General features: G+C 40.9%; 1 protein-coding gene across 11 annotated transcripts in view; it reads left to right on the plus strand.

Moving 5' to 3' along the window:
• Window positions 1–24,419, plus strand: part of BCAS3 (BCAS3 microtubule associated cell migration factor) — a 372,048-nt gene that overhangs the window by 174,088 nt on the left and 173,541 nt on the right. For 9 of the 11 annotated variants that reach the window (XM_033004736.2, XM_033004738.2, XM_033004743.2 and 6 more), the window contains one exon: window positions 1,197–1,294. In XM_033004736.2, coding sequence (XP_032860627.1) covers window positions 1,197–1,294 — 98 coding nt within the window. Of the gene's footprint in view, window positions 1–1,196; window positions 1,295–1,507; window positions 1,530–9,860; window positions 9,887–24,419 lie in introns of those variants that run through there. The other 2 variants (XM_033004745.2, XM_033004746.2) reach the window with 2 other exon arrangements.

Here is a 24,419-nt window from a genome sequence, read left to right on the forward strand (position 1 = left end):
GAGAGCGTGTGACTTGACAACAATAAAAATTCATACAGGCCAAGCAGCTTAGATTCCTTTCTGCTGCCCCTTCTTGGGTAAATGACAGTGAAAGACAGTACAAAGTCTGGTGGCCTTGCTCAGCATCATCTTGGCTTTCACAGTTTCTGCATTGCTTAATAAATTCATTTTCTCAGACATGAGCGGGAGCTTTATGCCATAGATTTAGATGCTGACTCTGAAGCGGTCAGTGTGTTGGAACAGTAAGTGAACTTCTGGAATGTTTTTCCCCTCCCTGTTTTTTTTTTTTTTTCCTTCCTTTGCTTCCTTCCTTGTAATTCTTTTTCATGTATTTAATTATCTGGTTTTGGACATTGACTGATTTGGAATTGGGGGCAGGGCGTGGGCCTGAGGAAGGGGAGGAAGGAGAGCGAAGGTAAAAGTGGGTTTATTTTTACCGATAGCTGGTGATTTTGCAGAAGTGCTTTATGCACCGTGTGTTTCTGTGTCCTTTCCGGTAGCGCTCCAGATTTAACGAGTTTCCATGCTTCTGACTCTGCATGTGATTTGAAGTCCAAAGTTCTGTGGTATGGACTTGGATTGCTTGGGACTCTGTCTGAAATGCTTATGAGTAAAACAAGGGAGATGGATAATATGACTAATCCCATTAAAACTGGGCAGATTGTCCTTGGACTGAAAATACACGGTTTTCAAATGTGTGATTTCTCCTTGCATGTAATTACTCCCACAAGTAGGGATATAGCTGTCAAATATGTATTCTTTTTTATTGTATACATATGCAGAAAGAAAGCAGAAATTTTGAAAAATTAATATAGAACTGTGTTCCAAAAGGAAGAGGCAATTACAACTGTGTCTTTTCTCCTAAACTGACAAAGAAAATGCTGATGTTCAAGAAGGTGATAGAGTCTTTTTAACCAGTTTGGGTGGGGTGAGCTTTTTCCTTTGAGGCTTTCTGAGAGCTCATATCTGAGCGGTAGTTTGGGGATACTCACTTTGTGTAAAGTCTCAGTCAGTCTCTGGATGGATTATTCAGATCTTGGCTCCAGAAAGCAAAGGCAAACAAAAGTTTTCAACAGTTGACTGATTTAAAAATAAATAGTTGCTTAATTGGTTCAGCTGTTTCAGGTTTGCAGTTTAGTTACAGCCCTCATGAGCAATGATTTTGACACAGGTGGTAACTATAATTTCTTATTTAGAATTCAGCCAGTTCGTTCAGAACCTGTTAGCATGCCGGGGTCATCACGTCCAGTTCCTGATCGCAGAGGAGTCTCAACAGTGATTGATGCTACCTCAGGTAGAAACATGTTGATTTAATGTTTTCTTTGATATTCATGGCACTCATCAATCTTGTCCTTTTTTGTCTGGTAACGTGTTTACTAACCATTGTCATACACTTAAAAGGATATCATGATTTTCAGCTGCACAATAGGGTAAGTGCTATCTTATACAAATACTTACTGAAAGCTACCATAATGATGATTTTTTTTTTTTCCTCTTAACACTCAAGTCTGAAGTCACAGCACTGTGGTAAGATATGAACACAATATTTACAGTAAGCTTAACATGAGCTATAGAATGCTAAAACTTGCCTAAACTGAAAAGCAGAACATTTGCAAATACTAACACTGAAATGCTTTTATTAATGAATGCCTAAAGCATAGAATATTACAGTTCCATCTCATTTATAAAATAGCTTTCATTGAAATGTAATCATAAATGTAATTGATTTCTGTGAACAGTCAAGACAACAGGATAGTTTATCTCACGTTTGTGTAATAGGCACATTTTCACTACTTTGCTCTAAAAGAGCGTGTAAATTTAATATTACAGTGGTTTTGTTAATATCAACATAGTAATATACGTACTATAAAGTTTTCTTCTTTTTTTTTCTCAGTTGCAGGGTATAGTCTGTATAAAGAAACAAGGACAGCAGAGCTTTTTATTCTAGTACAGCTGTATAGTGTCTGAAGGGTCCACACAGCAGGATTTTGTCAAATAAAATCTCTCACAAGTAGAATTATTAAACACACAGCATTAGTCAAACAGTCAAGTCAGAGAGGATTTTAATCTTTAGTGATTTGAAAATCCCTGGAGACTGCTGATTGGATTGAGGTTAAACTGTAAAAAGAGTGTAACACGTCCAGAAACTGGTTTCTGAAGGTTGTTTTAAAGAGAGAGTTAAAATAAAAGCTCCTGTTCCAGACTGTTTGCTGTTGATATAAATTCTGAGTCCAAGATACTGCGTTGTTTGCCAAATTAATTTATTTGGCTATTATGGGATATTTTTTAGATGTGTTTATAACTGAGTTCAATAATAACTACATTTACTTTGTGTATTGAGGATTGTCATTATAAATTCCATATTCAAATATTTAAAATGTGTTAAATTAATTCACACTGAGCTTAGGCAAACATCTGATGCTGGTTATTTAAAGGGAATTTTATTTGTTTTACTGCACGACAAAGTAATTTTTAAAATAATTGTTTGATACGGAAGAAAGCATCAATGCATCAGTTACGATTTTTTTGGACTAGTTCATCTATGCCTGTTATCCCTAAAAGGTTGCAAGCTTGAATCACAGGCGTGCTTCTGTCTGTGTATCTGACACTTTGGATTCAGAGTGATTAATGGCATCGCTGTTCTTCACTATCAACGTGCCTATGCCAGCTGATATGGATAGAGATATCTGGGTTGTCAGGGAGGGTTTTTTTTTTTTCCTCTTGTGTATGCACAGAACAGTGCCATTACCTATAGCTGGGGTGTGTAATAATTCTGAAATATAACCATTCTGTAACCATAACACATTCTAAAACCGTGTTATTCCATCTACAATTGAAACAATGAACCAGGCAGGACTGTACCTCTTCTATGCTAAACAACCTTTCCTGAAGTGGGGATGGGGCCTTAGTATGAAATGGCTCATGTGAATGTGATGAAGCTCTATTGGTAATGCCTTTAACATGTGTGTCCATATTAAAATTGCCAAAGTCAATTGTATACATTGTTATGACACTGAAAATATATTTACTGTATAGCAGTGACTCAGTTTTGTTATAACACCTCATATGTTTCTTATAAACAATACATGGATTTTGTTAGGGACATGCTGATAGCAGTATTTTATTTAACTTCGCTGCCAGACAGTTTGGATTTGAATTGATTTTTGATTGAGGGACTTTACCATCTATTTGCAGGTTTTGTATTGCCTGATCCCAGTCCTTTCCCATGCAGAAATTACTGGCCCAAATTTAGAGTAGATACGCCAGATTATGTGTGATGGCATAGGGGTGTGAATTCTGCCACAGAGCAAAGGAGACACACGGAGAAGACGTACGCTGTTTCTTGAGATCTCGTGCTATTCTTGTAACAAAGCTCAGCAAAGGGAGGAAGGGTATTTTTGTGCTTACTTCTCTTCTCACCTTTGAGATGTGCAGAAAATTACATTAAGCTCAGGTCAGAATCTAAAGGTTTTATTTTAAATGCTGTTCACGTACGACACTGCATTTTTTGTGTTCTAGTCCACTCCTGTAAGTATTCTCATTTCCTGCTATTACCAAGTCATGCCCCTAAATGGCTTACATTCTTTATGGAAAACAAATTTATTGGAAAATACGTTTTTAGGTTTGAAGGATTTTTAAGTAGGTCATAAATTTTTACTGCCTGAACTGAACCAGGAAGTGATTCTTCAGTTATGACCCATGCATTTGAGTCTGTTGCACTTTATGAAGATGCTTATCTGGCTTTTGATTGCCTGTTGCTTAGAGATACAACCAGCGTGGCGCCTCTGCTTATCTAACTCCATCACTTGTTCTTCCTATCAGAAGACTTCAAGTACATGTTTATCATCTTCCACTATTCTTCTGCCATTGTTGATAGCTTCCTTCCTTCTCCCCCATTGGTGACAACTGCTGTTGCATTTATTAAGAAAGTTGTGTCATTTTTTAAATGATGATTTTCACATGTCTGTAAAAATATGGTATAATAATGACAATATTCTCTCACAAGACCATTTGCAAAAATCTCAATTTAAAAAGTAAAAAAACTCTAATACTGTTATCAATAATGACGATTTGCAATGGCATTTTCAAGTTGGATGGCTGTATCTGTAAAGATTACTTGGATAAATTAAAAAAATGCATATTTCAGTATAGTTATCTTGACTTAAAATTCTCCTAAGATATTCTTCTCTGGTTTTTTTTGGTTTTGTTTTTGTTTTTTTTTTTTTAATCTAATCTTTAAGAAAAGTTTCCAAAAATGTAGTCACCTAAAGCTACTGGACATTTGTTCCTTGATGCACGCATTTTAGTCATATGCATCATGGAGAGAATATACCCTTAAGGATTAAATGCACTGTAATTCCAGATGCTATTCCAGATTGGCGGTTAGAAATGTTAAAGGGACAACACAGAGTTTAAATTTTTATAAAGCAGGAAGCCTTTAATAATCAGCAAAAGAACCACTACTGTACACTGAGTAAATGCAGACTGTGTGTGCTCGGGTGGCTGTGTGCCCACCCCTTCCGAAGAAGCGTCGAGGCTGTTGGCTGGTTGCACTGGGTGTAACAAAGGTGTGGGGTAAGTCTTAGTAAGTCAGGTTACATTTAAACCTTTATAAGACACCAGAGATGGAAGAGAAACCTTACATGTGCCCTGTCTGCAGGAGATGCTGCAGCTGAAGGTCACGCTCTTTACACAAGCAAACCAACCAACCCTGAGACAGAAGTCTGTAGCGTGACAAAAACTGTGTTTGTTGCTGAATGACCTGGCTCTGTTTCAGAAGATATTTCAGCATTTGGTACAATTTTTGGCTAGCTGAGGATATCTGCAGAATGATGTAGACTAATCTAGAAAATATAAGCATAGGCTGGACACATGATTGAATATTGCCAGACACCTTTCTGAATTTTTATACTGTAACCTGTGGATCAGTGATGCTTATCATATGTTACATACCTCAAAAATAAAATCTGACAGAACTCTACTAACGATAGATAATGCAGAAATTAAAGGGTGTAGAAAGGTTAGGATACCTGTTGGACCAACAACTCTGAACTTTCAGAAAGAGAAGACCTTGAGAGAAGATTTTGCAGCAGTTCCTGATGACAGTAAATTAGATCACACAGCTGCGTTGAGTCTGTAAGGGCAAGCGTTTCCCTTAAACTGTAACAAATGTGCTGAAGGGCTCAGGTACTCAGGTATGCTCAGTGATAGCTGTTAATTCAGTCCTGCTCAGATAAAAAATGTGTGTGCATCTGTGTGTGTATGTTTATGAAAAGCCTTGTATATTCCCTCGTACAGAGAGGGTTTTGACGCTTATCTATCAGTCAAGTAATGATTTTGTTGCATTGTCAGCAGAGTAGGAAAGTGTTGACAAAGTTGTCTGATCTCTGTTTTGCATCAGCCTTTTCCTTTCTTCCTTGCTAAGGACAAATACAGAAGTTAGAGTGGGAAGGATTTTAATGAATAAAATTAAATTGTAGAAGAAAAAGATCCTGAGCATTTCTTTTTCTCTTTGATTCTGTGTGGGGTGGGGGGAACCTTTATGCTCTTTTCTAAAACCTGGCATGCGCTGTGCTGCTTAGGGATGCACGCATCATTTTTTAATGAAGATTGTTTATTACTGTTGTATGAAGCTCTGACAATACTAAGCTGTCTTCTGGTTACTTCAATCAATGCCCACTTTAAATTGGCTTGTAATTTGGTACTTCCCTTTCTTTTGTGTGCGACTGGCTGGTCATGGACAGATAGCTTGTTGCCTGCAGAGGGTTTAATGAACAGAAGAATTGACTTGGGGTTTGTGGGGGAGGGAGTTTGCTTCCCCTCCCTCCCCTCTGCCCGTGAAGGATCTTTTATTGTTCATCACCACACCTGTGAGATAGGGACCATGGGACAAATTTTTACTGTCCAGCAATGCTCTCACTTGGAATTTAATAAACACTTCTGCTGTCACACCTTAAACCATCTGAGCTCTTTTCTGCTGTACGTGCGATCAAATATTTATTCCCAAATGCTGTACAGCAGAAAGCGCTGCCTTGGAGTAGCGGAGATCAGTTATTCAGGTAGTAAAGATGTGTGAATGCAGCTGGCAGATGAAGTCACCAACATTATGAATTCCCAGGCTGTCCTTACTGCCACAGGCAATAACTGCCAGGCCTGAGCGGGCGCTGGTTTCCCGTTACGGGCGCTGGTCGGGCCCGGGGAGTCCTGGCGTCACGGATACTCGAGCTGTCCTGCTTGAGTGGAGCCGGCCAGCACTGGAGGGTCCTTGTTGCAGAGAGATGTAATCAATATGGTCTGGAGTCCTTGACCCGAACCTGTAATTACCTGGATGATATAAAGGTAGTTTGTTGTCGCAGATAGAGATTGCACTCAGAGCCTCCGAGTATAATGCTGAGCTTTGAAGCCAAGGAAGAGATTTGGCCCTTGGTCTGTTCTTCACAGCAATTGAGAGGTTTTAATAATGGTCATATAACAAGCTGTTCTTAGAGAGCATCTCCTGTTTAGTAACAGCAAAAACACGTACCCAGCGCTGCTTGTTTTGTACTTCTACGTTCTGTCAGCTTAAATTTAAATGAGTTTGTTATGGGTCTTTCCTGGAATAACTCCTGAGCAAATTCTGTTTAATATGATAGCTATTCAAAGCATTTATGTTACCTATTTGAAAAGCATTTTCTGCATTATTCCTAGAACAGTGATAGGGTGTGGGATATATTTAGGGTTTTTTTGTTTGTTTGTTTTCTCAGTGCATAGTACACACTTATATGCACTCACACTCTCTCCATCCTATTTGTCTGTCTTGCTAAATGTGTGTGTGCACATGAGCTGCATAATACAAAAATCTCAGAATTTTTTCAACTTGATTTATTTCCTCTAATTTGAGAAAACGTTACCTGATGATTTTTGAAGAGAGCTTTAAGACAGAACTGACTTCTGCAGGCTCGGGGATGCCAGTGCAGTATACATGATTACAACTCGAAACAGCTCTGTCCTGTAGACTATGGAGATGTGAAGAGAAATTAAAATGACCTGACATTCCTGACTGGGCACTTGCTGCTGGATCATTGCCTGGCTTGGGAAAAGGCTCAGCTGCAGGAATACATGGAGTAGCGTTAATGTCTTGAAACACTGGTGGGTGTTTTCTGTAGGCAGGAGAAGTATACTGGAGAGGGAGGGCATGGGAACAGTGACTGAAAGGCAGCAGAATTGCTAGATACTGATTTATTTTTGCCTCCATGATGGTTGTGAGTGGGTTAGTCTGTCAGCTCTAGAAATGGGAATTCACTCTGCACAGCATGAAGTAGTGATACGGGGTAGTTGCTACCCTGATAGTGACAGTTATACCTCATCCCAGTTTGCCTTTGGTTTAGCTGAGGAGGCTCATAGTAATTAAAGCAATTAATCTCTTCTAAGGTGGTTGTGCTTAGTCCATCATTTTAAAAAAAAATGTTGCGACATTCAAGTTGGTTTCACAGATGGAAGTGAAAATCAAAAATCAACAATTTCTAGACACGGCTGGGTCAGGTTGAATTTGCCTTTAGACAGTTTAAGATGCTTGATACCCCAAAGGCTGCTCACCTTGTCCATCTTGCTGATGTGATTTCTGATAGTTCACAGGGAACTTTGGCAAACAAGAAACCCAGCGATTTCAGTGTTGATGTCATAGCTAGATGAAAGCATAACTGTGACCTAACCACCATAATAACCCAATACAAGGTAATGGGGATTTTCTTTATCTGTGAAGGCAAGTTGCAGTGGGGCCTCCGGGGCCATGTTAACGGTGGTTGGTGCAGTCCCCTGTTGCCCACAGACAGTTGTTGGCATGTCACACAACCCGCTTGACGCGCGTACCAGTGGTCCATTAATGCAGACAGCGGAGTGTCTTACTGCTTAAGTGTTACTGACTTTCAGTTGGGGAAGCCACCTTCGGTTCGTATCATGGTTTGTCAGCTGAAAAATAGCAGTGTAGCTAGAGCATGGTCTGCTCCAAGCGCATAAACGCCTTGTGTTTATTTATGGGGAAAAAATCCAAAATGCACAATAGGTATTTTGCATATCAGTAGCTAATGCAAACGCATTCTGAATATAAGATTGTCTTGTGTACCCCTTAACTGTCTTTCATTTGCAGTTGTTAATGGTCTGTGTAGGTAGCTTTAAAGCTCTGAATAAGTGGAAACTGTTGATTCTAATCATATCTGACACCACAGTCTTCTATGGAACAACACATGAGCTGAGATTCCCGATGGGCTCCTGTAGGATACAATATTTATTATAGTTTGAGATCTGAGAGCTCCTAGCTACTGTTAAACTTACAAGGGATCCAGAAACCTCAGTGTCTGTACTTGTGTTTTTATAGATTGCACAGAAATAACACACCATACAGGATTTGCAAAGAAGCATGCTGAGATTTCTGCTCCTTTTATGCAGTGCTTAAAGGAATCATTTTACAAATCTTGATGATTTTATGTCTGTAATATATTCTAAGGTCATCTATTAATCTAGACTGTTTGAAATGTTCTTAAAACGGTTAGATGTGCAAGTTGAAAGAAGAGTATTTTAACATCCATCTGCAGATGAATTTTAGAGTCCGTATTGTTTCAGGGAAAGCTTTCATTTAGAAACAGTTTTCCAGTTTATAATAGCAGCATTCTTATTTAATGGTTTCACTAAATTCAGCTACCCTTCAAAGTATTCGCTCACTGTTTTCCACGTTTGCTTTGAGAAACCTCTAAATAGGCTTCATTATTTGTTTCAAGTGTATCTCCTCCACTTCGGACTGTAGTCTCAGTCAGATATAAGCTTTTAACCACCAGGATTGTTTGCTGGCTCTGATCCTCTTGAGATCCTCCAACTTGTCCTCTGCTGCTTTCAGGAATGATTCCAGAACGTCAGCCCTTGTCCTCAGGGCTCTGCAAGTTCTTCCTTTTGTCTTTCAGCTTCCTCCTGCCTGTAAAATACTCATGGAAGCTTGAAGTCCATGTCCCTAGAGCACAGCAACTACCTGAATACTATAGGTTGTGATGGCCTCTTTAGGGCAGTTAAGTCTGTAGGTCTAAGACTGGGCACGAAGAAGTCTCCGAGACTGTTTTGGGGGTTTGTTTTTTCGAGGACAGTTGGAAGTGATGTGGCAGCTGTTAAGCAATGACTCCTACATTCATAGTGAATACTACTTTCTTTTTTTTATCCCCCTCTTTTTTAGATGGCAAAAATAGCTTTTAAAAATAAGTATGGTGGCTTGTTTGTAGTTTTTGCTTTTTTTTTTCTGAGTAGTGAGGTAATAGTGGTGCGTTTTAAATCAGAACACTCTGCACAGAAAGGCCAGCGCTGGCTGTGCAGTGTGCGAGTTGGCCACCAGTGTCATACCAGAAATTACTTTCAATAAGAATTCCTAATTTTCTTCTCACTTGTATTTCCTCATATTACAGATAATATATTGTTTTGTGGATAATACTGTACTGTGTAATAATGAAATGTCTGACACTTCTGAACATTTCCGGAGCCACAAAAACTTGTTCTTTTATAATTCACCACAGGTTTAGTGTCTGATTTCAGAGTTCTTCTGGTCCAAACCACTGCTCATGGTGGAAAGACCCCACACAAACTCGCTACACAGACTATATCTGGATCTGTGCTGAAATAGCTTTAAACAAGAGCATCAGTCCTCATGTGTGGGGGATTTTTTAATGTAATGTCAGCATATGCACCTATTTTCACCATCGTTAACCCCAAATCAGCAGGTTTTAGCTATTGTTTATTAGAGTATAATATTGGATGAGTGAGTGGAAGTGTGGGTTTAGGTATATACCATATGAAACTGAGCTATTTGGCATGATAAATTAACCAGGTATTTGATGTGTTTTAAGGTGGAGTTTAATACTTGGAGGATGTTACAATCACAGCCTCCTCACCCTGTGTTCGCCTTGCTGAAGGAAGGATGTTCTCTGCTGGAAATAAATGCTTCTATCTAAGTTAAAATATAGTTTTTTGGTACTTGTATATATTTTATTGCCTCAGTGATGTAAGGGGGAGGGGAAAAACAGATGGAAAATATTTTGTTGTTCTTAATTATCCAATACTGTGAAATACCCTTTGCCTTGCAGTCCTCTTGGCTCCTCCCCCTGCCTTGGACTCCATCCCTGGCATGATCCCAGCCAGTTTTTAATAGTGCTTTATCTGCTGCTTGCATTGCTTTTAACTTTCACTTTTTATTAGAACCAAAGCTAAATTGGGTGCGGGTTGTACTCTAGCTATGGGCGGAGTGCTACAAAAAGCCGGAGCTGGTGCCAGCAAGCTGTTGCTGCGGGGAGCAGCGGGGAAGGGGAGCGCGGGGTGGAAGGAGCCCCTGGTCGTCACCATCCTCCTCCTCCTCCTCGGCCAGTTCCTCTGGGCAAGTGCGGGGTCAGTGGCAGTGCCTGCAGCTGTGGGGGCTCTGCGAAGGCGAGATCTGCTCCTTGCTGCCGGGGACAGCCTGCCTGGGGCTCACCTCCTTCCAAAAACAGCGCAGGGTCTTAGGGGGAGCGCAGAAAGCCAAGTGCTTCGCGTACATAAACCTTCTGGTGCTATTCCCCTTGTAAAGGTGAAAACAAGCAGGTCACAGTCAGTAAATGACAGAAAGCAGACTTGGGATTATTCACATCATTAGCACAGGATTTCTCCAGATAAGAGAAGTGGTATACGAGCCTCTATTGCCCTGAGGCTGTCTTTCGTTTACTGCGCAGGGCGTGGTCCTTTAAAATGGAGCAAGAACAGGGAAAAGAAAAAGGTGGTAATATGACTAACATATGGTTTCTGCTGGAGTTTGGCCACAGATTTAAGGCCTCAGAGTGGATTCCTGGGGCCTTCGTATGCTATCCCAAAACCAACACGAAAGCCTTTCCAAATATCTTTTATAAGCTCTGTGATTGTAATAGTCCTATCAAAAATCCTATGTCCCCAGGTCAAGTGGGGTACAGGCCCTCCTCTTCTGAAATCCCTGGCTTGCCAAGTCTCTCTTGCCTGATATTTCCCTCCGGCGACAGCGGGCAATCGTTTGTGCCTCTTGCGCCGGGTGTGCTGTGTGGAATATCTATAGGGGCGTCCAGCACAGCTGCTTTCCCTTGAGCTCACATCTGCTCGGAGAGAGTGGGACCTACACGCGCTCGCTTGCCCGGGCTTTTGTCCCAGATGCAGCTGGCCCTGGCTCTGTACAACCCACCTGTATTTCTGGATAATTCATAGAATTTGCTAAGCTTTGGCACGCAGGCCAAATGTTTGCTCCGGAGTATCTGGTTGGGTTTGAGCATTAGTTTTGGTAACTGGTTCTGTGGTTTTCTTTTGCATTATTTTTCCTTTGCTCCAAGTTATGGCGCCATTGATGTGAGAAGTGCAGTAGGGGAACTGGAAGCTCCGTAAATCATAGCTGCTTTTAATGTTAGGACTCTGCAAAAAGTCCTGATATACCACTCCAGGAAAGGAGGCTTCTAGAAAGATAATACATAAGTATTTTTGCCTTTGTACAAAAAAACAGTAGAAGCCACTGTTGTTGTAAGGATCTTGCTAGCTCTTTGCTACCAGGACAATTTCCATTAACTGAATTTACATTAATTGAAAGAATACCTCTTCAGACTGTCACCTATATTGTTTACAGCATGGATGCTGAGCAAATCACTGTGTGCTATACTGTTTGACCATTGCTTGAAATATATTTTTAAAGTAAGCATAACATTCTCTAAACTTATTTGTGATTGAGTGTCAAATTTAATAATTGATCATAGGTCATCTGCAAGGGTGGTTGTGTTGCTAGTGGATTTTTTAACGAACAGAAAGTTGCCATGAAAGAATTTGGAGAAGGAAAATAATACTCTTGTGTTAGTCTTTTGGTTTTGGTGTTCCTATTTAAGCTTTAAAAAAGAAAAACAAAACCAAAACACCAGCAACAAACAGCATACAGTGAAACACTTACATAGAAGTACTTTTTACCACTGAAGTTAGATAAAAAATTCACTGTATCATAAGCAAACCATTTCCCCCTTGATTTGTGTCCAAAATATGAGGAAAAACATTGCAGATGCACTATGCAATTTACAAAAGAACATATGCATGTATTTAAATCATTTACGTTTCATCTTTGCTTTCTCTTATTTTTAACCCATATTATAGTGAATGACAGAATGTTTGGAAAACCGAGGTTGAAAGCGAAGTTTAAACTTTCATGCACAATAAGCTAAACTGCAAGCAGTGCTTCACTATTTGATGATTTGATTTCAAAGTTTTGCTGAGGCCTTTTCCTTTCTCTCCAATGAAACATGTGACTGAAACTTTGGGAATCTGGCTCACACACAAAAAAATAATTATAGTGCTGTTGGTTTGTGCTACTCTTGCAGTGCCTGCGAAGAAAGAGAATTCCCCCTTACTGAAGCAGGTCCTCAGGAGAATATGCAACCAGGTGCTTAAAGATGCTCTGGATCGGGGCTCAGTGAGGTTATTAATTGTTGATTGTTAGGCAATATCAAATATTCCTTATGCTATAAAATCCTCTTTGGTGGGGGTGAGGAGGGGAGAATAGCAGGGCACCGGCTCTACCTGATACGGTACCCCGACATGACTTGCTTTTCAGCACTACCCTGCGGTGCGTTAAATTGGTGAGTTTTAACTAATCTGCTTAGATAGTGGGGAGCTGAAAAGAATTTGGATTGTGGGTGTGGTGTTTTGTTAAATGTCATCAGCGGGCGCCACTTCCCCATTGCTCCGTCCATCGGCCTTTGGATGATACCTCGGTGCAAAGGTGGCGGATGCGGCGCGGCGCTGAGCGGGCGCTGGGCAGGGGTGCGACGCGGCCGAGGTGCGGTGCTATGTCAGACGGGCAGAGCCTCTCACGCCGGGCTCAAGCACCCTGCAGAACGTACCCAAGTGACGCTCAGACGTGGGGTTTGTCACCTTCTCCCGGGCCACCCGGGGGCTGGCTCCCCGCAGGGACACTCCCCCGCTGTCACGGTGCCGAGACCCCAGCTAACGCTGCGTGGAGCCGGCTACGGTTTGTTAGCTTAGGCTCCGTGCCACGCAGAGACAGATAAACTGCTTGCAGACATCGGCTGGCCCTCCATCAGGGCAGCTGAGCTGGGACCCGTTTCTGCCTGCTAACCATGTGGGACTTCTGGGGTTGTCGGTGAGAATTCGGCACACGGGTTGGTTTGTAAATGTAGGTTTGAAAGTTAGATATTTACACATGCCTCTTGGATTCAGAGCTCCAAGTACAGAGTAACTTTTGTCCCTAACAGCTGGCACAATTTCTTCCTCATCGTCTTCACCTTCCAGGCTCGCTGTAAGAGTTAAGCTCAGAGTTCTTCGTTTATTGTGCCAGTAAAGATTGACTTATAATTGAGGCTATCACGTGGAGGACCTGGAAGTTATTTGTATATCCATCCTTCCATGTTTAAAACCAAGTCAAGAAAGTAATGAGGTTACAAAAATATTGCTGATCCTGAAGCAAATATAGTTGGAGAACATATGCTTTGGTTTTACATTTCTGCCTCTAAAAGGTGACATGCCCCGTGTTTGTCATTTAATTTAACATTCTATATATTTTTAAACGGCTGTATGATTTGAAATCTCCAGATGCCATGCTCTGTGCTAAATGAGGTTGGCAGTTCAGTGATGTGGAAGGCCATTATCTCACCTTTGTGCTTCTGAACTATAGCCACTTGCCTTTGCCTGTTCATAATGCATTTACTGCAGTACAGCGTAGGAATTTTTAACACCTACTGAAAGCATTAATTAGGTATGCCATGCTGATGAGCGCTTTAAGATAAGTGGAAAGCAAGAACTGATGCTCTTCAAGTTTGTATTTCTCCCATTGCTTGTTCTGGGGATTCAGTAAATGACTGATGAACTCCAATAATAAATGCTGACTGGGATACTCTGTATTAGCTATTGCCTTACTCTCAAATTTCACGATGAACAACAATTACCTGTATTAGTCACCTGGTGCTTAGGTGGTATCTTTAACATGCCGTTGGGAAGCAAGTGTAAGGTGGCCCCATGCCAGTGGTAGGTTGGTGGGATGTTCCTCATGGAAGGTGGAATGTGAACTTCCAAACCACGCTGCGGGAAAACCGCTGGATTTTCACCCACGTGATGGAGTAATTTCCCTAAATGCTGTGGTCGCTCACGTTGACTAATGTATCCTAATGGAATGTGATTTGATCAAAAAAAAAAAAAAAAAAGATTTAAAGATAAAATAGTAGCATTGTAGGTGTTTAGCTTGAGGTTGATTTTCTTGGAAGTGTTGCTCCAATTTTTAAGTAGATTTATCGATATTATATGTTCTCTCCTGATGTTTAATCATTAGTAAAAGGGATTTGTGTATTTCCACAATCTTCTGTTAACATAAAAGCACCAGCACAAAGTCTTAGCAGCCGAGAATGCAAGTATAAAAAAAAAAAAGTTCCAAGAGGTTCCATCTTGATGTTTGGAGATCGATACAATCCCATTCCTATAAATTGAAATCCCTTTGCGAATGTACAAATTCCATATGGTTTTTTTTTTCCTTTTAAAGGGAAATTGTTTCCATTTCTTCAGATTATCGTGGTGTAATTTCAGAGGAGGAGGAGTACCCATAGAAATAAAAGTCCCCGTCTTCCCCAGCTGCGCTCGAGCAGTAGAGCCCAGGCTGCTGCCGAGCCGGGCTCTCCCCCGGCAGTCGCCGCGCGTGCCGGTGCCACGTGCGCGCCTCGGGCCGTGCCCCAGCCCTGTGTGCCCCTGAAACCTAAGGCCGAGTGGGCAGGTTACAACTCTTGCCTCCCCTTCTTCAGCCGGTGGCTCTCTGCCCAGCCAAGACGTGCGGCGTGTCTTGATAAACAGCTCTAAATGGATCTATCGCTACCGACCGGTGCTACCTATAAACCAAAATTCAGACTTTTGTATCCTATTACCATTTTCCTGTGTCAGCAGGTCTCATGCAGAATCGTTTTCTATAAACTTGGAAAATGGATAATCATTACTTGGACTGTTAAAGTTCAGTAATACAAGAATAAGTCATAAATATGTCACTTGTATCTTAAAAGCTAACCAACTAGAAACTCTCCCTCTTGTCTAATCTGGCCTCCAGTGTCTTTGATCACCATTTTCTCCTTTTTCTCAGCACCACAGCTAACTTCTTAGTTTTCCAAATTTTCCTGTGCCGTTGTGACAGTGTTCTGCTGCAGATTACAGCTGTGCTTAGGCACCATACGGTTTATATGATTAGTCAGCATTTGGTTTCCATATATAGCAAAAGTACGTCTGGAGAAAATATTCTTATACATATTTCCAGGCAATAGGATCAAAGACCTCTCTAGGTTCTCAATTTTAATTTATCTCTTCTTGCTCGCTGTATAAGGAACATCAAAAAGAATCCGTGTTTGCGGGAGGGAAGGGAGCCTTTTGCTGTGTAGCTTTGGGAGCACCGTTCAGCCAGGCCAGCTTCAAATCCTGCCCTTTCTTCTTCCACACCATTGCTGAGCTCTAAATTGTAGTTTTCGTGCTTCTCTCCAGGTGTGACTCCTTTCTTTTCTTGAATCCTGTGACCTCTCCCACTGTTGTTTCTTTGCTGCGCAGAATTACCCCCCGTGCCCATCGGTCCCAATCGCTGCTGCCACGCCACTTGCTCCGCCGCTCAGTCCCCGCGTTGGCTCCTCTTCTGCCACAACACGCCCGAGGTTCCTACGCTCGCATCTAAGCGCTTGGGTGCTTGTTCCTATCTCATCTTTGGTTTTTGGGGTAACGACCCCCAACCTCTCTTCATACTCGTAATACCTCTCGGTATTTGCTTCTACACAAGCAGCTCATCCTTCAGGTGTCGACTCAAAACACTCGGGACGTTTCTGATGCTCTACGTCTGCCAGAAACGTGATAACTAACAGCGATTCGAGTTAGGTCTCTGCAAGGAGTTAGGTGTCTAGGTTTACATTATCATATTAGGTGCTGGATTTATGTCAGTATTTCCTGCAGCTTAATTATAGCCTTTTTTTTTTTTCCTATATCTTTCATAAGATTCTTACAGCAACAGTTTGTAAACTTTTATGTTTTTGCAGTGCGCAGCAGCGTGGGCATGGCTGGAGACAGCCATGGGGAATTGTCATTAGTAAGTAAGCAGTATACTTTAATTATACAAATCTGTTTCACATGAGGAAACTTTTTGAAATATTAGTAAGTGTAGTAAGCCAAGCGATTTGGAGACCTTTTTGCATCACATTTTTAGAAAGGCTTTTTTTTTTTTTTCTGCTGATAGAAGATCTGCATTAAAAAAAATATATATAATTAGTTTGATTTCAGTCATCTACTCAACATTTCTAAGCTACTTGCCAAATGATCCCAGGTGTGGGATTGCAGCAGGTAATTTCCTGCGCTGTATTTGTGCAGATGATTTTCTGTGTTAGAAGATGATATCAGCTCACCTGGCCTCTCGGTGACAGAGAAATCCTTTGTTTATTCATTTAGTAGGCAGATTAACCCTAATGAATATGGCTTCCTGGAAATAGATACAGGGGACAATAGCAAAGTGAGGAGTGGGGAGAAATGGGGCAAATTCCCTTTTCTTTCTTCACTTTTAAATAATGGTAGCTTTCATAGCAGGGTGTTTTAAATCAGAAAGGAACGCAAAATATGTCAACCAGAAATTCTTGATTTTAAACAAAATCTTTTCTTTTGTGGTTCAAAGAGGTACTGGAGCTTTTCTAGTAAGTCTGATACAATTCTGCCCTATTGAATCTGTTTGAATGCCTTATCCTGTCAAAAAGTAGGATAAAGTGGGCATCTAAGATACTTGCACTGAAGTCCTCGTAGTTGGAGGACCTCGGTGTGTGTTTTATGTGGTTGTTATTCACTGTTTTGTAGAATATGGGGATTTTTTTAATTATCATTTCTGTGAATTAGTGGTTCATAATGTAATCTTCCTTTGAAATAGATCATAAATTGTACTAGGCAACTAGAGGAAAGTGTTAAGAATCTTAATGACTTAAATTATTTCATCCTATTTCTTTTTGTTTCGTGAGAGAAAACTGTGGAACGGTGTGTTAAGGTGTACATTATATTTATGCTGAGTCCCTGCATTATAAAAGAAGACAATGTTCATACAGGAGTTAGACTGCATGTCTTTTTTTTTTCAGTCATTCTCTTGTCTAGAGCTGACACAGAAAGCTTCAGGAAAGCATTGCAAACAGTGCAGTTTCTTGTATTCCTCTTGTATGATGTGCGCAAGCATTCTGCACAAAGCCTGTACGAGGTTTTGTGAAAGGCTCTACCATTATCACTTTGATTTAAAGAAATGAGGAGTAATTTCTTACGTATTGTGGACATGACATTGGACTATTGTTCATAACGCCATGTGAGAATCTGTCTGGAAAAGTAGTGGAGGTGAATCCGAAGCGCTAAGAGACTGAGGGAAGGACGGTCATTGACTGTGGAGATACAAATGAGGCTCGTGGTGGTATTATATGCGGATTCACTGTAGTGTCACTCAGTTCATGTTTGGACGGGATGAATAAATTAACTTATTGAAGCTCAAAGAGGGAATAATGTTATGGTGAACTAAGTTGTGTATGTGTTAGTATTTATGTATTTTATGTTTTAATGCCTACACACATTAAATAGTATTTTAAATTAGGGGGAAACGTTTTCGTTTGCTAGCTCAGATCGCTGTTGCAAGCTACCAGTCAAAGTGTAGACGTAAGTACAATGAATGGCTTTGCTGCGTTTGAGAGAGGAACAATTTCTTGCATTTTTATGTGACTGGTACTTGAGATACATTATTCCCAAGACATGGATGTGTAGACGCAGATGTGAAAATCTCTTAACTTCCAACCAAACTTTTCCAGATCTTATCACTATAATTTATTCTTTATTCTCTATAGACTAGAAAAATGTCTTCTTTCACATAACTTTATACATTGGAGGAAGAAGCAAGTTCTCTTCTACCACATGGTAAGTGTTGAAGATAGGATACTGTTGGCTTTAGCATGCTGACTTTTGTAGTTGCCTGTAAAAACTCTAGAGTTTCAGAAGGGAAGCGAAAAAACAGAATTTACCTTTCCATGAAGAATAAAAGTTTCCATTGTTTCTTAGCTACACTGCTGAAAGTATAAATGTGCAGGAACAGATAATTTTTTGAAAGTATACATTTATACATGCGTATGTGTATATCTGTATTGGACAGCAATAAATTACAAATGAATTTGTTTGCTTTGTATGGAGATTGTTTTATCCTTCTTAAAGCTACTATTTATATAACCTTTAACCAAACAGAGAGTAGCCAAAGTATTTTTGAGAGTGAGAATTGTTTTTCTGGCTGGTGTGTGTAACAACTTAATTCACTCCAATCGTGCAGTACAGCGTACGCTCGCGCTGTGTGGTAACTCACCACGTTGATATGCTGAAAATTTGCCAGAGATTCTTTTTTCCTTTTTTTTTTTTTTTTTTTCCCCTGCACGTGAAAGCTCAAAATAGATACGTGTCACATTAGGTGTCATTAAAATAGAGCTTGTGATAACTAAATAATAAATTTAGTGGTACCTAATTACTTTCAAAAGATGTTGACACAGTTGCGAAAGAATGTCGCAGATTGCCTTTTGAAACAGCGTAGACTGTCTGTATTAGCGGGGCTTTTTTCTGTTTAGTGAAAACCAAAGGACAACAGTCATTATACGATTCTGTACTTTAAGTATTTTCATAATCCAACATAAATTGGCCCACCCAAGGATTATGTCTGTCTTATAAGGATGTGTTTATATAGTCATTGGGTGAAAGATTGCAGAAGTTGAACCACTAGTTTTGAAAGTCGAGCCAGACCAGGAAAAATCAGGATACAATTTGGCACTTATGGAGACTAAATGATTTCCTTTTTAGCTGCTGATTTCTACTGGGAAATGTATCCTTGGACTGAAAATTGCATCCGGAAAAATGTTTATGTAGTGTTTTTCAAATGACTGATTATTCCTCTAACCTTTAACACGCACTGTGTGTGATTTTCTTCCTTATTAACTCTTTCACAGCCAAATGAATGATTGCCTTCACTGTAAATAAAATTAAGTGTATGTTTCACTCCATGCAATATTTTAATGTTGTAATAATGCAGAAAAAGACAAGCCAGGGATTTTACTGAGTTCAGTAGCACAGGGAAATCCAGCTCATCTTTTCTGTCGGGCTTTCCTGGAAGAAGAGCATCCTGCTATGACAGTGAAGCAGGCAGAGCACACTAGCATTTTATCCTGATTACTGCAGAGGAGGAGAACAAGAATGTTCTTAACTATACCACTAGATGCAGTTTTCTGCCAGCCAGGAGAGATTTCCCCAAGGCCTGTGTCTGAGGTAGAGGGACCATGCTGCCAACTACTGGCTATTACTTGCTGCTGAATACAGTGAATTAATTCACTGTAGGCTTGAGGTTTGTCTGCGGGGGAATTGATCGGTGCAGCTAGAAGAGAATAAGCAGTTTTAGAGTAGCTCCACAGATGCATGCTCTGTCTGGAGCTAAAATGTCTTCAGTGGTGATGTTTTCACATAAAGACATACCATAATTCACTATAATCACGCTGGTCGGTATCTTTCTGTAGAACATCTTCGTGGGGTGTCTTGTCTTCCATCCAGAACCTCACAAATGCAGGATGTGAGTTTGCACACAGGCTGTGGGAATCCCTGCCTGTGCTGGTGTCGGTGCAAGAGGCTGACTGTGCTCCCCTTAGCTGAGGGGGGAAGCTGCAGGCAACCTTGTAAACATTACAGGGTAGGACTAAGCCACATGTCTTCAAAAGGCATTTGAAGTGATCCTACGTTGAGTGGGTCACACGCTAACAAACGAGCAGATCTGAAACCATAGTTTCCATTTTGGCAGAGCTGTCTGTAAATTGTGGTTGGTGTTTTCCTATAGAGAAACATTGCAGAAATTCAAGATTAAATCATCCAGTTTCTGCAAAAAGTATCACCCAGCCCATCGCAAGTAATGTACTCGGTAAAAATTGTTTGAGTGGAAAAGGGGACTGAAGGAAAACATAGCAAGAACAGTCTTATAATCGCTGCTCCTGATGGTCTCATCCGAAAGGACAGGTCTGTGTCCTGGGAGAGGAAATAGAGTTGGAAAGAAATGAAATTCCAGCCCTGCCAATCCTGATGGATTCATACATGGATGTCCACTTCTCTGCAGCTTCCTGGGGCCCCGTGCTGGTAGCGGCGTTCGCAATCAACAGGGTGATCTGTCTGTCCTTCTGACACCCGCTGGGGGATTAGGTGATGAAAAATAAAAGCTGATATTGCTTGTGGCAATAGTATTGGTCATTCTTGGCACGGTGGGGATAAGGGGAAGTGCCTGGCAGCTACTATTTTCTTTCATCTCTTCTTCCAATTCTTTTTGATCGTTTTCCGCTGCAAAGTTTTGTTTTCATGCAGTTCGGGGAAGATTTGTGTTTATCAGCAAACAGAGGGTGCAGCCCTGCTTACCTCGCATAGCTTGGAGCAGGAGCAGTGATTCCCAGGCCGTCTCTTTCATTTGAGGTAATAATGGTTTTAGGAAATTCATAGAATGTTAACAGTCAAACGTCTTTTAACCACCTATCGATGGAGTGAATTTTGGCAGATGACAGGAACCTTGCATTTTATTTCTAAAGTCTAAATAGACCGGCAGCTGCACAGAGTCCCTTGAATTTATGAGATCTGAATGTTGGGGTTTGGGGTTTTTTTTCATGTGGAACCCAGCAGAGTCTCTGACGGAAACGGTTGACCCTTCTTTGTGCTGTTTCTTTACCGTCTCGTCAAACATCTGGAAAACAGCATGTTTGCAGTCATTTCACAACATAATTTTGCATTTACATCATGTGTTATCTGGTAAAAGTTTTCTTGTTTTTTCAAGGAAAAAAAAAAAAGGGGGGGGGGGGGGGGGGGGGGGAGGGGGGAAGAAAAATCAGCAACTCGAAGGCTGCCATAAGGTCAAGTGGTGACGGTGGATGCTGCCTGTACTAAACATATGTTTAGCTCAGAAAAGCTAAGGCAGTTCCCAAAAATTTGGTAACCATTATAGTACTTCCGAAGTCAGTTCCGGATGTCAGGCCCTAGGTGGAGGGGGAAGGGGCCGCGCCGAGTTTTCTCCAGCTTTCCACGAAAGGGATTTAGTCTGGCAGCTGATTCAGCCAAGGAGCACATCACGCAAGGCAGAGCTAGACAGGAAACGCTTCTGAAAGTGCTGTTTTGAGAGAGGATCATGAGATCAGGCAAGGAGCTGTGAACTTTACATGCAACCAAGGCCAGATAGCATTGCACTAGCCACCTGAGGGCTTAGAAATAAGAAAGGAAATTAAAGGATCATTTAAGTGGAGCGGGACCAGACAACTTAAATGACAATTTTCATCTTTGAAAAAGGAACCCTGAAGTATATTGAATTCTTTGAAGTAAAGGAGCACGACTGATGTAGAGAATATTTTTGTTAAATTCCATGCTCCGGTTTCGCAGCTTTTCTAATATAACCTATCTCTAACTTTACTGAACCACCTATTTGTAGCGCTCAAAAGATCGGACTTGCGATCACTGTCTCCCTAATCTGAATACTGTATGCTCCTTTTAACGATCTGAAATTAGGTACTTGGATAACTTGTAAGTTCAAATGCTTATTAATTAGTAAGCATAATTAGTTGATTATTTCCTTGTATTTTGATTAACATAAAGTAGTCAATGTTTTTCTGTTGCTCAGTGTAATGCCTTTAAGTGTAATGAGCCTGGGTGTGAGCCTAGAACCCTTCAGAAGCTCGTGGTGAGTTAATAGCAAAGGTTATATCTCTGTCCGTCCCCTCTGGTGTTTAGGATTAACCCTCCGGTGAGAAGCTGCTCTGCCCCGATGGTGCTCTCTCTTGCTTTAGGAGTAGTTTGACAGAGGTCGTGCACAAAGCGATGCAGACCCCGCCACTCCACGTCCCGAGGGGGCCCGTTGGTAACCTGTCAGAGACCCTCTGCTAGTGGGACCCTTGCAAAGCGATGAAGCCTACTGCTGCTAAAGAACAGGACCGTTATCCTTTCTAAATTTAAATCAGAGTCAAACCCAGAATCCAAAGCCGTGTTAAAACTACCGTTGTACGAGACACCGAAGCGGACTTAGCTATGGCTATACATCCCACCATAGAAATACCAAACGGTGAAGCACGTGCAAGAGATCTCAAAATTGGGGCCATGCAGAAGCATTTGCAGGTGCTCTTCTTTACCTCCCCGCTACAACTGAATCTGTTCTACAGTTTATATAGTCCAGAACTTCAAGGAAAAGCAAGTAGACAACAATAAATAATTCTGGTTTGTTGGTTTAGGATTGTAGAAAGTTTTTCTACAGTAATGCTCAATTTCAGTGCTGGAGTCTGCTCCCGGGGTGGATGTGATTTCTGGACCTTCCTGAGCTTTGGAAGTAGGAACGGTGGAAGATTCTTCTTTTTCTGTGATCTTTCCGTGTATGGCCACATTCTCTTTATCTACGTGGGCCAGGTTTCCAGGTACCATAGAGATGAGTCTTCGCAGGGAAAAAATTGTGGATGGCTGCAATTGTGGTTTTGGAAAAGCTTGCTCTGGGATTTTTGTTTAACAGCTATTGGATGGGAGGATGCTTAGTTTGCTAATTTGGATGCCAGTACTTAGTATGGTTTTACAGCTCACAGTTATTTCATAGTGGTACTGGCATCCAAGCTATTTGGGGAAAAGCAGAAAGGTTTTGGGTGTGCATTCAGCTTTTTTCTGTGATGTGTTTGGCAAGTGTTGACACAGACTTGGGAATTTGGACAATTTTAAGGAATAATAGTGACTAGTGAAATACTAATTGTTTCTGCAGTCGGAACATCACGTAGTAGTTCTAAAGGGATCAGATGCAGGGAGATTGTCGTGCGTACAGATAACCTATGCAGATATTTTCCTTTTAAGATTACATCTGTTTAGTTGTGTTTATAAATAACCTTTTAAAACAAAAGAAACAGACAAAATACTTTCCTCTTCCATTGCAGTAATATAGGAGGTGTCTTGGGAATGTGTCCTCTTCTATCAGTTTCCCTTTCCTCTTCTTTCAATTTCATAATATACTGATCTTTTTGTCCAGAAATTGTAGGAGAGCAGCACTAGGTATCCATTACCAAGTTTGTTTCCTTGAATGCTTTCTAGTAGGAGGTAGAAGTGAAATACACTGAATTAGTCGAACCAAGCTCAAGGGTGGTAGGCGCATTTCCTCTTTATCAATAAAGTACCCTTTACACAGGGAGAACAATTGGTGTGCAAGAGGCTTTTAAATAATTCCTCCAAATGTGAGTCCTGCTAAGCCTAGAAGGTAGTGATGGTTCACTGACTTATTATTTTTATGTAGGCCGTTCTTCCTTGAGGCCACTGCGCCTTCAGGTTTCTCCAGGCCTTTAGTGGTCTGCACTTTGCTGTTATTCTTTCCCTGAGAGTGCTGATTAGTGACTTGCGGTATGGATGCTGATTTATCGCAGCCGAGAGTTGCCCCTTGGGGGCTGAGCAGAAACACTCATGAAGGAGCCCTGATTAAAAAGAGTGGTAATGAAGACAAATGTTTCAGAGGGAGTCGAGAGCAAACCAGGCCTTGGCATTCCCACTGCTCCTCTGAGCTTTTGGAGAGGAGGTAACAGTGGCCAAAGGAAATATTTCCCCCTTGTTGTTTATTTCTCATGGCACTGGAAAAATTTTTCTTTTCCTCCTGGGTGTTCTAACTCTCACTTGTTAACTGCTTTTCATGCAGGGTTGCAATTAACCCTTGGCAGATACTTACCATGTTCCCTTTATATTCACTCTATACATAAAGAAGTTTTTATGTTTTGACCTGTTAACCATTTTAAGATTCTTTAAACTTGACAGTTTCATCTAATTTCTCACGTCATTAAATCGTACTTTATTTTCCAACAGTCCATTCACATGAGGTTTGGTGTTTGTTTGATATCTTTAATCATCTTTTTTCCGCACTGCCCTTTTTAATAAGGAAAAAGAATGACAAAAAGTAATGCTTACAACCAAGTTTTAAATCAGAGAGAGGTCAGAAAGTTGCTATCTAGTGTTGGACGTGTAACTAAAGATAGATTTCAAAAGGATATTGGTAGGATCTAGATGGTCCAACACTTCTATTAACTAGGAATCCAAAAGAAAAATATACATAATGATTTCACCCTATTGTAGTTTTTTTAACTCCGTGGGCTTTTTCCGTTTTTAAAGATCAGCATGGGCTATAATTAGTATATGAACTAAAAAGCTGAGTATGTGGAAAAACATGCCCTGACTTTATTGGTCTTTGTATTACACGTGCAGGAATTAGGCAGGCCTATTGAGATCCATCCTAATCTCTGCAGTGACTTTCTCGTCAGGTTTGTGTTCCCGTGAGGATGTTCGCTGTTGAGCAAGCGAGGAGCTACATCCCCTGTAGGAGTGTTGGCTAAAGAGGCATGCCCGGT

The sequence above is a fragment of the Tyto alba genome, unplaced genomic scaffold, assembly GCF_018691265.1.
Source record: "Tyto alba isolate M040663 unplaced genomic scaffold, T.alba_DEE_v4.0 Super-Scaffold_19, whole genome shotgun sequence".
Lineage (NCBI taxonomy): Eukaryota > Metazoa > Chordata > Aves > Strigiformes > Tytonidae > Tyto > Tyto alba.